The 14,659-nt window shown below is 40.8% G+C and overlaps 1 protein-coding gene across 3 annotated transcripts in view; it reads left to right on the top strand.

Moving 5' to 3' along the window:
• The window catches only part of pan (transcription factor pangolin), a 411,083-nt gene that overhangs the window by 14,135 nt on the left and 382,289 nt on the right, over window positions 1–14,659 (top strand). For all 3 annotated transcript variants that reach the window (XM_087343684.1, XM_087343685.1, XM_087343687.1), the window contains exon 3: window positions 10,319–10,422. In XM_087343684.1, the coding sequence (XP_087199810.1) occupies window positions 10,319–10,422 (104 nt within the window). The remainder of the gene's footprint in view (window positions 1–10,318; window positions 10,423–14,659) is intronic.

The following is a 14,659-nucleotide window of genomic DNA, read 5'->3' as shown; positions in this document are numbered from 1 at the left end:
GCCCGAACAGGGGGTCCCACACAAGTGTGGGCAGGTCAGACCACGGAGCACAGCTATGTACAGCCGTGATAAGTGTTGTGAGGGGAAATTAAGTTCTTCCGTGGCCTTGAAGCTTGCAGTTTGGTGACCGCTGCTATCACCTGGTTCTACTCGAAACAGTGAAGCTAACCTTATGTGCACGGAAATTTTGTGCGAACTGTTTCAATCTGTGACTTCACACTTGACGAAAAATATAGAATCTTCCGTGGTAATTGAATGTCGTTTTCATACACGACGAGCCGTCATTATCACTGAATACATTGTTTCTTGTTCGAAATGAAGGAAGCTTACAAATGACGTTACGTAAAACTTTCTTGTTTCGACCTGTTCGGGAGTATAGTTATCCTATATTTGTGCAATAGGCGCGTATCTTGCCCAATAGTCACTGAGGAGCTGCGTTATATTAAGTAATACTAACAATATTACCTAAACAGACTATACTGAAACTTTACGGTGCGTTCAGAATAGAGCGGTTACGCAAAGTTTGGAAATATCACGCTACAGACATATCAGTGTTCTGGACTACCGGGATTCGATGCCCGGCGAGAACAGGGACTAATTCGAGATAACGGACAACTTCAAATTTCATTATTCTTCAAGATATCACTCAGCACGGACGGCTTTTGTATGAGCCGGGATAGCTCAGTCAGTATAGTGACTAGCTACGGGCTGGACGACCGGGGTTCGATCCCCGACGGGGGCAGAGGATTTTTCCTCTAGCCTCTGCGTCCAGACCGGCTCTGGGGCCCACCCAGCCTCCTATCCAATGGGTACCGGGGTCCTTTCCCGGGGGTAAAGCCGGCCGGGGCGTGATGCTGACCACTCACCCCCATCTAGTGCCGAGGTCAAGGAAGAGAGGAGCTATACCTCCTCTCACCCCAAGCGCCTACATGGCGTATAGTGGGACAAACTTTACTTTTACGGACGGCTTTTGTACCATTAATACGAAAATCATGTCTGTGGTTGAAAAAGATGGACATTACATTTTGTTCTCGAAGGTTGCTTTGTCACACGAAGATCGAGAACTTAATGACGTGTGTTCACAAAGTTACGTATTGGGGAGCAGTGAACGAGCAGTTGAATGGAGGCACTGAGAACGAAAGGAACGTTCCTTAATTACATGTAGACAAATGCGTTAGTCCAAGATTCTATTATTAGGCTCCTTAACTGCGTCACTACGTCGTGTGACCTTGTATGAATCCGGTAATGAGAGACTACTTTAATCAGTGCCGATTGTGGTCTACTGGGTTATATTTAGTTTAGTACGACGTTCAACGGTTTTGTTATGAACCCTGGTGATGGAGGCGATGCGTCCCTCCAAAGCTGCGAAGCGTTGGTAAGAGCCTACGAGACTACATGGCGTCGTAACCTGGAAGACCAAAGTCGACTTATTAACCGCCGAGATATGTCAGCTTTTCTGGTTATTTCAAGAAAAGATTTGTACAAAAAACATCTTCGTGACTGATTTTAATTTTTGTATTGTAGCGTTTGGTATGGGGCACATTGATTGCATCTGACGTAACAGTGACAGTATAAATTTTAGCATTTAGTAGTAATTTGTTTTGTTATTCAAGATGGTCGTTGAGCAGCGGGGCAACCAAGGGTGTTTGTTTCTGAAGATCTCGGTTGGCGTGTTACCTCAGCGGCGTCTGTTCTGGTCTATATCAGGACGGTGCCGTATTGAACCTGAGGTTGTCCTGATACCAGCAGACCCGTCGTAGCCCTGTCATTTGATGGTAACGCCTAATAACACATATACATTTTTTAAATTTCACGTACCCCCTAAGATGTCTTCGCGTACCCCAAGTTAAATACCACTGCTCTGATGTATCTGAATTTGAGTTACTTTTTTACATTTTGTAAAGACGCGATTCATGTGAAGCCATTCTATTAAAAGTAATCCTAAGACCAGTCTGTGCACAAATCAGGTGTACCTACTGCTTGTTGGACGTCTGGTCTGTAGTAACCTACATGCATTTGTTCGCTGGGCACAGATAGCTATGAACTATGTTGAGCGGAGGCATAGATAGATCGGGCGACGGTCTCCTAGTACCAGTACAAATGACCCGATTGGGGTAGTCTTCCTTTGTGTCAGATATATAAAACGGCTGGAGTTTCGTTTGAGGAAACTGACCTTCGAATGGAGATGAACCGACGTCGTGTAAAGGAAGCTGAGAGGAAGTTATGTCAGTGCGTACATTTGGCATGGTACACGGCCCAGTGGACATATTTGTCACTCTGAAAAGGGTCTTTGCATTTGGGTTGTAGCTGTGTTGAGATGGAACGTATGTTCATTCCACAGGTATCCGGCTGGAATTCAAGTTGCTGAACCACGTGTCCTGTGATTTCTTTATGCGCTTGTAGTGTAAATAAAGTGACATTGCACGCTCGTCGTACGTCTTCCTTTGATTTTCCTTTGTATTTAACACGATCATGATGTGTTTTGGGTTTGGGCGTAGGCTGTAGCTTTGAATGAGAATGGCATCGTACATGGACGGAGATGGATGAAGAAATTAGAGAAACTTTAGAAAATCACCAGCGTTTTCAACCCATCCGAATTTACCTGCATGACGTGGAATGATGGTTATCTGCTTTGCCAACTTCGGCTTCTCCCGTCTTTATCCTCCGTGCAGCAATGGTCTCTTTCTTGCAGTAACCTCATGTTCTTGTCTCACTGATGTAAGTAATTTACATTTCTGTGTAGGTTCATTTGTCGAATTTTAACAGTTTCGCTTGAAGCACAAACAGCGTTGTTTTGCAGCATTTACGTCTTCCCGGAAGCATGCAGTAAATTACTTGCACAGCGTACAACACGGGCCACATAATCTCCCCCCACTGATAACAGGCCTTTGTTTTTACCATTTGCCGACATCTGAAAACATTGATACTCCACGAAGTAGCTATAAATATTTAAATGTGCTGTTTTCACTACGATAAAAGTCAGGTACGGCGTGCTTACGGACACCCCCTTCCCCCCCTCCAACATTCGCATTCGTTTGGTCTTTATGAAAAGTCACCGACGTTTTCGTCGTCTGCGTGGGATATTCGAGTGCGGTACTGGTTTTGAACGCGACGTTACGCGATCAACATAATGCGATCTCTTGGCCCAATCTTTATATTAATTGTTATTTTTGTCTTGTGGAATGTTTCACCGAAAATTTGGTCATCATCGCTGAGATAAAGGACGTAGTAATCTCCTCCAAAACGTCGATTAGAAACCACCAGATTGCACTGTACATAAAACAGTCGTAGTCAAGAACTTGGAAATCTTTCCAAGCCACAAGGTTGTTTCGTTATAACACTAGAACAGTAGACTCTGGAGTAAGATACGTCCCTGGATCGTAGATCCCACCAAAAATCATGAAAGACAAGTTCAGTTATGACATTCGGAGAATCAGTTCACTATCAGATAATCCCGCAACGGGAACCAGTACTGAGTCATTTCAATCCAATACACTTTACCAAAACCTGTTTCTAAATAATTACTATTCTCTCATCACTGTGACGTGTTTGCTACTGGTGTTCTCTAGGGTGTGGGTATTTCTCGTTTCGTCCATGTGTCTTCCTGATTAACTCAGCCTTGACGATACTGGGAGCAGAGTGTGAATGTCGAAGTTATTATTTGTGTATTTTTCCATGATTAGTTTCCTAATTTTTCTTGTCATTTAGGCTTATGCCATGGGACATAGGAGCTTAACAAAATCTTGGTTTCGTGATCTGGTTTGCTTTGTTTCTTTGATGCCAAAGTTCTGTCAGTAACCTTGGACGATATGTATGAAGGCAATAATGAAATATGAATGTCCAAGCATCGGGCAGGAGACTGTTGTCACGTCGTATTCTACGCAGTACAGTGCTCATTTCATTGCGTGGGTGAGCGTGATACGCGCGTATTACAATTACGTCTTGATTATTCATTCGTCGACGGATATGACTGTAACCAATAATTCCACTTGGGGAAAATGGAGTTTTATGAAACTTGTTAAATTCGAGGCCCTTCTAGAAATTTATCTACCTTATTTTATTTCGGTTCGAAGTGGAGACTAGGCTATAGATTAATGTTTTCCAGTGGGCGTTTTTGCGTTTTGGCATATATTTTTTGTCCTCTACGTGTTAGACCCCACAGCCCTCTTGAATGATCGATATGGCAAATCTGATTCACCGCTGTATGGCCACATTCATATCGTTCGGTAACAATTTATATTTTGTATCGCCCAAAATTTGTTCCTGTAGCCACTTCAACGGTGATGGTTTGCTGTACATCTTAAATGTTAAGACTGCTGCTACATTAGGCTGTTAACGTGTCCTGTTATGAGTGCACATATTTTCCATGCACAAGTCAGTGTGTACATGTAATTGGACCTAAAGATAAATAATGAGACATGTAAAACAGCAAATAATGTACGTATGTTTAACTTGCGCGGTTATTTCGAAGGCCCCCCGCCTATCTCAATATACTTGGTGGTCTAGCGGTTAGAACGCTCGCCTTGTAATCTTGGGGTCTCGGGTTTGATTCCCGGCGGTGCCCGAATTTATAACTTGTGTTGGGCAAGGCCGTGGTCTAGGCAACACGGAGTTTTCCTCCGTGGCATCCCAACAATTACTCCATTCACACACAGAAGAAGGCAATGGCAAACCACTTCTGGATCATCTGCCAAGAACGTATATGAACAGGTCCCAGTCCGAGAAAAGGATGGAAGGATCCTGTTCATATGGACCTGTCGTCAGACAGAACACTAAATAATAATAAGATGAGGTGGTCTAGCGGTTAGAACGCTGGCCTTGTAATCCTGGGGTCTCGGGTTCGATTCCCGGCGGTGCCCGAATTTATAACTTGTGTTGGGCAAGGCCGTTGTCTAGGCAACACGGAGTTTTCCTCCGGGGGCTTCCCAACAATTACTCCATTCACACACAGAAGAAGGCAATGGCAAACCACTTCTGGATCATCTGCCAAGAACGTATATGAACAGGTCCCAGTCCGAGAAAAGGATGGAAGGATCCTGTTCATATGGACCTGTCGTCAGACAGAACACTAAAATAAATAATATTTCGGCAACAGTACAAGCCCTTCTGGTTTTTTCCCCTTTTGGATGAGAGACCAAGTGTCATACAATAATATAGAGCAATGTTATAGTATTGTATATTTAATCTGCGTTTTTAGATAGAAGAGAGGAAAACAGAAAGATTCTGAGTCGAATTTAATTTGTCTTTTGTTCGTGTATACAGTTTTGATTTGTTACTCCGTCCAGAAGCATTTTAACACCGATTCAGATTCGAAGGCCTGTGGTCTTGGCCTACATTATGGTTACGAGACATTAACGTGTAGTATTCTCAGTAATTATTTATACAGCAATGAGTAAAGGTTATTTAATGCAATTTGTTATGTTTGTCCTTTCTGCTTCATTGCAGTGCCACTCAACTTTTAAATAGGCCTAACTAAGAGAGTACACAGTCAGCATATTTTCCATTGAAAACTATTCACTCAGAAACGTGCCCATCATTTTTAACAGTTCATGGGGGGGGGGGGGGGGGGGGTCCTCCACATGAGTATAAATACCTCGTAATTAAAGGTGTACCCCATGCTATACATATATTTTGCTGGAGGTGCTTATGTTGGAAAGGTGCTCTGTGCTAACTGCTAGATTTATGCTCTACACCAGTGGTTTTAAACCTGGGGTACGCGAACACATCTTAGGGGGTACGTGAAATTAAAATAAAAATTATGATAAACACTGAATAATCAGTAATTTATTTAATTTATTTTAGATGTAGATTATATACTATGTATAACTTGAATTATACATCAACAACTTTGGGGGTACAAAGTTGAAGAGAAATTATATCTGGGGGTACGCGAACAAAAAAAGGTTGAATACAACTGGTCAACATCATGAGACTACATTGTTATTCTGTGAATTTTTTTTAGCCGTGGTTCTGATACTTCATTTATTGTGACTCTTCATGAAATTTTATTTCATAGTTGACATCGTCTTCTGCTTTCGAGAAGTCTGCTGAAGGAAAAGAATAAGGCAACTATAAGTTATGACACGAGTCCTGCATTTTTTTCCTACGCTGTCCAAACCAACAGCTTGCCATTCTTTTAATGAACTTCGGTGTACTACGTTTTATGTCCGCTTATTGTGTCGATTAAACGAACGTACGCGAGACGTGTGACTCATAATACGTAGGCCTAAATCTACCACTTGTGAACATTAACTGCACACTGCGTCTGTATGCCTGTTTTGCTTGGAAAAACACATAACAACCGACTGGTAGTGGAACGTTGGACGAACATTTGGACACTGGAAGTGGTATCTAATTTCAAGACAAAATTAGGGAAGGGGTGTATAATTTGTACTGTGTCTGCATGTGATATCGGTGGTTCGATTCTACACACGATAAAGTGTTTTTTTTATTTGTCTGTAATTAATAAGAATGAAGTACAGTATACAAATTAGCTTCCTGTTAAAGCTGCTTGAGGAATCCTTTACGTGTAATTAGCACTGCCATAAAAGTGTTCGTTTTATTGGAGGACGTGTTCACACTGTACCATAAAGCGTGCGAGCCTGTGAGAAGTTTAGTGGGACGTGGGTGGCAACAGTGGTTTTAATGGTAGTCCTCTGTTTAAGCGATAAGTGGTAGGTGAGTAGGTGTGTGGATGTAATTTGTCTGTTTCTGCCACTTAAAAAAAGGACTTTGTTTCTGTTAAATTGCACCTGTATCGTTTGGAGAAGTTCCGTGATGCATTCTCGACTTGAATGAGGTCTTTCACCATCTTACTCAGTTACTCCCATCCGGCTTTGACATTACGTATTAAAATACACCTCGACTGTTTTCTTCCCAGGGTACGAAACAAACGAAACTCTCATCTGATAGCATAGAAATAATTATTCTGCAGTTTAGTCAGCACGAATAGCTTCATATCGACGTTGTAGCATTATTACGAAGCGACTAGTTATTCTGTTGGAACAGTGGTTACCAGTCTGTGGTCTGCGAACCGAAGGCTCGACTGTTTAAACGGGGGTTACGTTTCTGACTTGCCTTTTTAGTGTGATGTTTTGGGTTATTTGTAATTCAAAGTGGCTAAGAATGACATTTGGACAGAGACCCTGTAAATATGAGATTACGTACTTTTCTGTAATACTAACATTCACTTCAGTAATTCTGGAGACTCTTGGACCGTTTAAAACTCCAATGGTAACAATATGTACCACCTGCTTTAGCAGTCTGTATTTTGCCCATTAAGTGTATTTATGGATTTTAGCCTAACAGCGATCACTTCCGTAAACAACATGACCATTTGATTTTTGTAATGGACACACGTTGTGTTTTCTTTGAGGTAAGGATTAAATGTAAAGTATATGACGACGATATTTAGCTTCAAAGGGTAAATGGGATAAAATATGATTTATGGAGGTTATGTTGGTGTGGGCAGGCCGCCAGTGGAGGCATACTCTGATCCTTGTTTAACGATTGTGTTTCAGGGAGTTGAACTTTTTTTGTAGTGTTCTTTTATGAATGGTAACGCGTTGTAGACTGTTACAAGCTTCTTGGAGGGACGTATCACCGCTGTCTTTGCCGTGATATCCACTCACAAGATTACACGGCAAAATATTATCGCATATTAATTGTTTTTAATTTGGCTGATTCTGAAATGCTTATGTGTGGCGGTGAGTGGCACAGACATCGGATGTTTCTAAGAATGAAAACGGCGTCGTCATGTATATACGAATTCGCGCAAACGGAAGTGATAACTTTGTACAATAACTTGGCATTTTCCTTTATATAATTCATACAAGAAGGTAATTACCTAAGTAGGCGTTCTTGGAAATTGGACCAAAATAAACCTCTTAAAGCACTGTCAAGGCCGTGGAATCCAAATTGTGACAGTTAAATTTATACGTCATTGAATATATTTATGTTCTTAATTAACACAATGAAGAATATAAACGAAATTTGGCGTGAATTTAACTCCGCCCATTCCGCCCCTCTTTTCACCGGGGTTAAATCAAGACAGGCCATTTTCATGGCATGCTAATGTAGTTTAGCTGCACAACTGTTCATATTTTTTTTCCAACTGGTGGGTGTTTAACTGAATGAGAAATACATTAATTTATGACTACGCATTGCGGAATCTGAAGTGTGAACGCGTCTCCTAGAACAGTGGTATTCAACCTTTTTTATTCGCATACCCCCAGATATAATTTCTCTTCAACCCCCAAAGTATAATTTGTATAATTCAAGTTATACATAGTATATAATCAACATCCAAAATAAATTAAATAAATTACATTCAAAATAATGTATTAAATAATAAGTTTTAAATGAGAAAAAGGAAAATCAATTGTCTATCATATAAAAATTAATAAAGGAACGAAGGTATTTTAGCAAAGCAAAATAATATGTTTAAATATTTTATCAATTATTAATTAATGTGGTTCAAACCTGTTAATGAGGTGATTGAGCTTGTTTCTGCCGCCCAGATAAGAATTAACTTTAAGGAGAGGGAGAGGAAAAAATGGCCCTCCCAAATCGAATGTTCTTACGTCCGGTTCTCCTGTGGCTAACCCTAAATCTGGCTCTGATTATTCAGTGTTTATCATAAAATAATATATTTTTTTTAAAATATCACGTAACCTCAGGTTGAATACCACTGTCCTAGAAGATGTGCAGTGTTCCTTCCCAGGCTTGTAAAATGTGACACATAAATGCCAAAAAAGATGTGTCCTCCATCTCTGTGTCACAGGAATATTTTAAGTCCTGCTTCGTATATCACAATTATGTTTTACGTTGTTATGCCTTGTAATCCTGGGGTCTCGGATGCCCGAATTTATAACTTGTGTTGGGCAAGGCCGTGGTCTAGGCAACACGGAGTTTTCCTCCGGGGGCTTCCCCGGTTTCTCCGTGGCATCCCAACAATTACTCCATTCACACACAGAAGAAGGCAATGGCAAACCAATTCTGGATCATCTGTCAAGAACGTATATGAACAGGTCCCAGTCCGAGAAAAGGATGGAAGGATCCTGTCATATGGACCTGTCGGCAGACAGAACACTACAAATAAAAAAAACTCTCATTTAACAGGAACTTATTTTCGAATGTCGTATCAAATACAAAGTCGCACTTAATGAGTGGGTCTGTACTTGTGCGTATTGGAGACGCACATAATTGTGTTTCTTCATGCACTCCACGTCGTTGTTTGTGTGTCTGGACACTGCGTAGAGAGAAGTTATTTTTTTATACTGCACTTAAGAATGATTTGAAATCGTCGGAGTAAAAATGCGTGTAGTGTATTTCAAGACGAAGTTGCTACAGATGTTTGGATTTGAGCCTGACCGTGTCGGACCAAGTTGAGATATTTACATGACAAAAGACCGGCGAGTATAATCTGGCCCAGTGTTACCCAACAGGCGTACCGCCACTGGGTTTCAGGTGTGCCACGATTTTTTTAAGATCTCGTATATTCGCACGCAGAAAAAGGCAATATCTTATCTTTCGTAATACACACAGGTTCATTATCATTATCTATAGTTTTATTGAATGTTTGTTAACTCTTCGTTTTCGTGTTCGTGCATTCTTATAAGGAAAGTATTTTTTCTAGATACGTTTTTATGGCCTTTCATACCTCCATTTAGTGAGACGAGATTTTATGGTGTGCCGTCATGTGCCTTTGACAAACTAGGGTGTGACTTGGGTGAAAAGAAAAGTTTGTAGAAGACCGGTCTAGTTTGTAGCCTAGATGGGGAAACAGGAAATGAATACATACCTTTGATGTGGAAACATGTTGGGAATCGGCCATTTAGAATACCGCAAAACATAATAGAAAACGCCGAAATGGATCTTGGGAATTAAGATGGGACGCTTTGTAGCTCGGAAACTGTGATAGTGAGACAAATGCATTCATATTTTGATGATGAACTGCGTTAGGTTACCTGAGAAGCGGTGTGACACTGTTTTAAAGCAAACGTTTTGTTGTTGTTCCATGCGTAATTGATCACCAAGCCGTGATGGCGTATGGTGGAATGGAGGTAAAGCTATACGCTAACCTGAGCAGTAGATTGGTGTGTGGTCATCTTCACGTCCCGGAAAATTTACTTCCGGGTAAAGAGCCTTCCGTGTCCATCAGATAGAAGACTGGGTGGGTCACAGAGCCAGTGTGAATCATGCCCATAGGAAGGTACTTTTATCTCAAAACCGAAACCACTGGCTAGCTGAGGTACTGGAACGCCGTGGTAACTTGGCGATCTTGTCATCTGAAAACGTAAATGTTCTTCTTTTTTAGGGAAAGTGGACCCGACGCCCCACACATCTTCCTTCAACATGGGCTACCTGGTTTCGCCGTACCCATACCCCAACGGTACAGCTGGGCCCATCCCCGTCTCTATGGTGAGTGAAAAACAATGATATTGATATTGATATTGATAAGATGATGGCTCACGGTGGTAGATACCAGCGTTGCGGACGAACGTACTGCCTTCATTTCCAGGGCTGAGTTTGGCGCGTTCCTCCGAAACGTTGGTGTCCACCTACAACCCGGAAGATCAGTCGGCCGGTTCTTTGCTGATTTTCCGTCTCTTCTAACCCCTGACAGTCACAGACCTGTGAATATATATATATATTCTTTTTTACCACCACCGTGGTTCGGATCCCTCTTTAAGTCAACATTGCATTGCAATGTTTGTTGTATCTGTAAACTAAAACAGGTATGAGATTACACGTCTTCGACGGGGAAGACATTTTATGACAAGAATTTTCTCTGTTTGTAATTTTCCTTGGACGTTGTACTTAACACGTTGCCATGAGCTGTTAGCCTGTGGATGTCTTATTTTCAGAAATCTTACAGATACATTTGAAACTACGCCCATTTTGAACGTAGTTTCAGAATAATGCCTTTGATGGAGCGAAGTGTGTTCTCCCAACTGCATTTTAATACGTAATCGATTTATCGATTAGAAGGGTGTGTTTCTTGAAATGGCCCTACGAGTTACACGGGTGTGTCGTTGGGCCTCCTTTGTTCCGTGGTGATTTGTTGGTGTGCAATGTCGTGGTTTATGTGTGATTTTTTATTTCGTGGTTTATGAAAGTGGCGTTTGTTTGGACAGTTCTGCTTTGTAGCGGAACGAAGTGCTGAGAATTGTGTTTGGGCCAAACAGAAAGGAGATTCCAGGAGAATTAAGGGTAGATACTGAGAACCTTTATGATTCAATCTGTTATACTTCGTTAGAGTGATGATAAATAATTATATGCTCAGGTGAGAGATGAAATAGGTTGCAGGAATGTGAACTGAACTGTAACATTGTCGGATTTCAGTTGTAGCATTGTGCATCTTCAAATTCTAGAAGAGTTTGGATTTCTTTTTTTGTTCACTGAATAATTGCCATCGTGGAGTTAATTAGTTCGTCAATTAGTACGGAGAACCAATGGAATTAATTACTCATAGTTCGCCAGTCGGTGTTTAAGTTTAGAGGCAATTAAGTTGGTTAATTAGACAGTTCGCTAGTCAGTCGTTCATTGGTTCTTTCAATGACTGAGTTGGTGAAGAAACTATGGGGTAATTCTTGTCGAGTTTTTTTTAACCCCATTTGCGTGTTTCCACGTAGACTGTCTGAAAAACTTAAATTATTGAAAAGTTTTAAAATTAGTTCACGAAGTTATACATTTTATTACGTCTATACTGGAAAATTATAAATATATTCAGGGCAGGAAATGTAGATGAACTGATTTCTTTTTTAGCTTACGAATTAACGAGTGTATCAGTCGGTTGGTTCAGTTCTGAGCAGTGGCCAGTATATCTTTTTTTTTTTTTTTTTTGAGAATGACTGAGTCTTTGCGTGCTTAATCATTGATTAGCCTGTCTTATGGCAAGGGGCGAAATACAGTCGAGTATAAACAAAAGCAATGAAGAGGTTTTTTTCATTTTCCTGTGGGGTCTGTCACGTCTTGGGGTTGTTTTGTTTCTCCTTCAGACGCTGTTGGTGGTGGAAGATTTGTTTATTATTCGGTTTTTGGAGGTCCTTTTCCATCTCTCATTACTAATGAACAAAGGTCTTTTCTAAATGCAACTTGAAGGAGATGAAATTGCCCTGATAGTAAATGCAAATGTGACTCAAGTTCGAACGGCTATCCTGTCAGCCAGTTTCTGCTTTTTATCAGTTATTCGTGAACGAGAGCCATTCTTAATTGCCGAGAATCCTATCCATGCCGCAAGACGATTTGCCTTACGATAAAAATCAATATTTTGTGAATTTATCATGTTTTTAGCTCAAGATATTAACATTAAAATATTAAGTTACTCCTGTACTTAAGTAAGCATCACACCATGATAACTTACAGGAGAATGGAAGTACTACTGCACGAATTGTTTAATGCCATCACTAGATGGAGATGATTGATCAGCTTCATGCTCCGGTTGCTTTACCATAGGGGAATGCCCCCCCCCCCCCCCCCCGATACCCAGTGTAAATACTGAAATAGAAATTAGGTGTGTAAAATAGCGAATAGCCAGCTATTCTACTGTCGTTCTTGAAACGTAAATTGGGCCTTGGGTCACTTGTGCACGCGATGTGCCCCTGCTAGGGTTAGTCTTGTATTTGGAGACTGCCTTCAACTCATAGTGACACAGATTGTTTGGGGAGGAAGTGCAGTATTTATTTCCACTGCCACAGAACGGTATTAATTTTCCACCCCTCTCATTCCAACTCCGCTCTCTCTCTCTCCATATATTTATTTTTTTTCTCGTGATTGTTTGAGGAAGTTTTCAGAATGGAAGGCCAGTGGGTTTAGTCTGCAGTTAAGTGTTAAGACAGCAAAATGAAACCTTATGCGGAACATGAAAAGCCCATAGCATTTCATACTAAGATCACTTGAATTAGAAATTTCCTTCGGTAATTTAATATTTTTACCGTAGCTCTCTCGTGGGCTTCATTCCTTTCTTTATGTAATGTCATTTTCCATTCGCCATTATTTTGTTTGAATATCATGGCTGCGTGGAACGGATAGCGAAGTTTCTGGATGTCGTGCTTACTTTGTACGAGAACCAAAAGCAGCTTAAATTTCGGGAGTAATATTAGCTTTCTTTACTCATTTGTGTGGAAAGATAGACTAATGGTATCATGTCCGTGTGTCTGCTTCCCTCTCGTTAATACCAATTGACGGAATTTCATTAAAATGTGTATTACTGTCATGTCACTGCAAGTTACTGCATCTTAGTACCGTACCGTCGTGGCTGTATCACGAATTTGTGATGTGACAGCTACATCAGCACCACGTGACGTATATCTATATGAGCTGGTAGATAATATAGAAATATGCGACTTTTTCACAATGCGCAACAGCTTGGCCAACTACTTGTTATCGATTTCACGGTGATGTTTACTGGAGTAGTGGGAGCTATGCGTGTTACATTTGGTACAGGCATTTTACACGGAAGTCGTTCGGTAAATACAGTGTAATTTTGAGTTTAAAGTCCTCACTTGCATCGTCGTCTTGATAGGAATGTCTGAAAGAAAGTGTGCATCTGAAGTTATTTCTAGAAAATATATTTTTTTGCCAGAGCCGGGCACATAGTGGAGAAAACTGGGCTGTTGGTCCCTCTCGACCCAGATAAAAAGGGGAACAATCATTTAATAAATGCAGGTTAGACGTCTTTTTCGTGTTATAAACTAGAGACAGGAGCATTTAGACAGAATTCGACAAGTCGGTATTATTAAACGCGTGTTTACACATACTCCTCCATAGGAAAAGGAGATATTACAAAATCAAGGAGCAGATGGGAGACATCAGTTTCTACTTCTGAATATCAGAAACGGCGTTAAAATATCCAGTCTTAGGAGAAGAATGGGAAATTTTGTAAAATTTTTGATTTGAGGTGCGCCCACACACACAGACAGACAGACAGACAGTGGTAAGTGGATATACCGCAGCTGTGATCATGTCCCCCAATATGATTACATATATTTGACATATTTCACATATAACGCGGTTACTGAAGCTGTCCCCTGAAACCCGCGTTATCTCGAGGTTCCACTGTGTGTGCTCGCGCGCGCGTGTGTATATATATATATATATATATATATAAAAAGCAGGAATAGGCATTTGGTTCCACGAACATAGTAGGAAGACTCGAAAATGAGTGTCAAATGAAATGAGGTATTCACAGGTCACACGTCACGTGTCTCTCTCTTTTTTTTACTTCATAAATCTGATGATTTCGATTGGTGCTAAAAACAGATGGTGGTGTTAGGATTTTTTAGTTAGTCGTTTTGGGAAATCTGATAAAATCTATTTGAGGTTTTAAACAAATGATGTAGTTACACAAGCTTGCATTTCACATATCGGATTTTTATACGGCGAAACATTTTTTAAGATATCAGATAAATTCGACAAGCGTGTGCGTGAAGGAGGTATCATGGTAGACCAGCGCAGTCCACAGTTATTTACGCTGAACTACTTCCAGTGATAAAACCCGTACCAAGTGACATCCTGCTCCATGCATGAGAAGATCCACTCAGTTGATGTGACACGCGGCGGACAGATAGATGACTCGTTGAATCTGTATGCATTTCTGTAGTCATATTGATTTATCCGCTGTTGCAAAAGTGAGAAGTTATAATTTATTACTTGG

The sequence above is a fragment of the Zootermopsis nevadensis genome, unplaced genomic scaffold (genome assembly GCF_977971745.1).
Source record: "Zootermopsis nevadensis isolate Lab colony 2312 unplaced genomic scaffold, Znev_1.0 Znev_ptg000006l, whole genome shotgun sequence".
In the NCBI taxonomy this organism is placed as follows: domain Eukaryota; kingdom Metazoa; phylum Arthropoda; class Insecta; order Blattodea; family Termopsidae; genus Zootermopsis; species Zootermopsis nevadensis.
The sequence above is the reverse complement of the archived record's forward strand: the minus strand, read 5'-3'. Positions and strand labels throughout refer to the sequence as shown.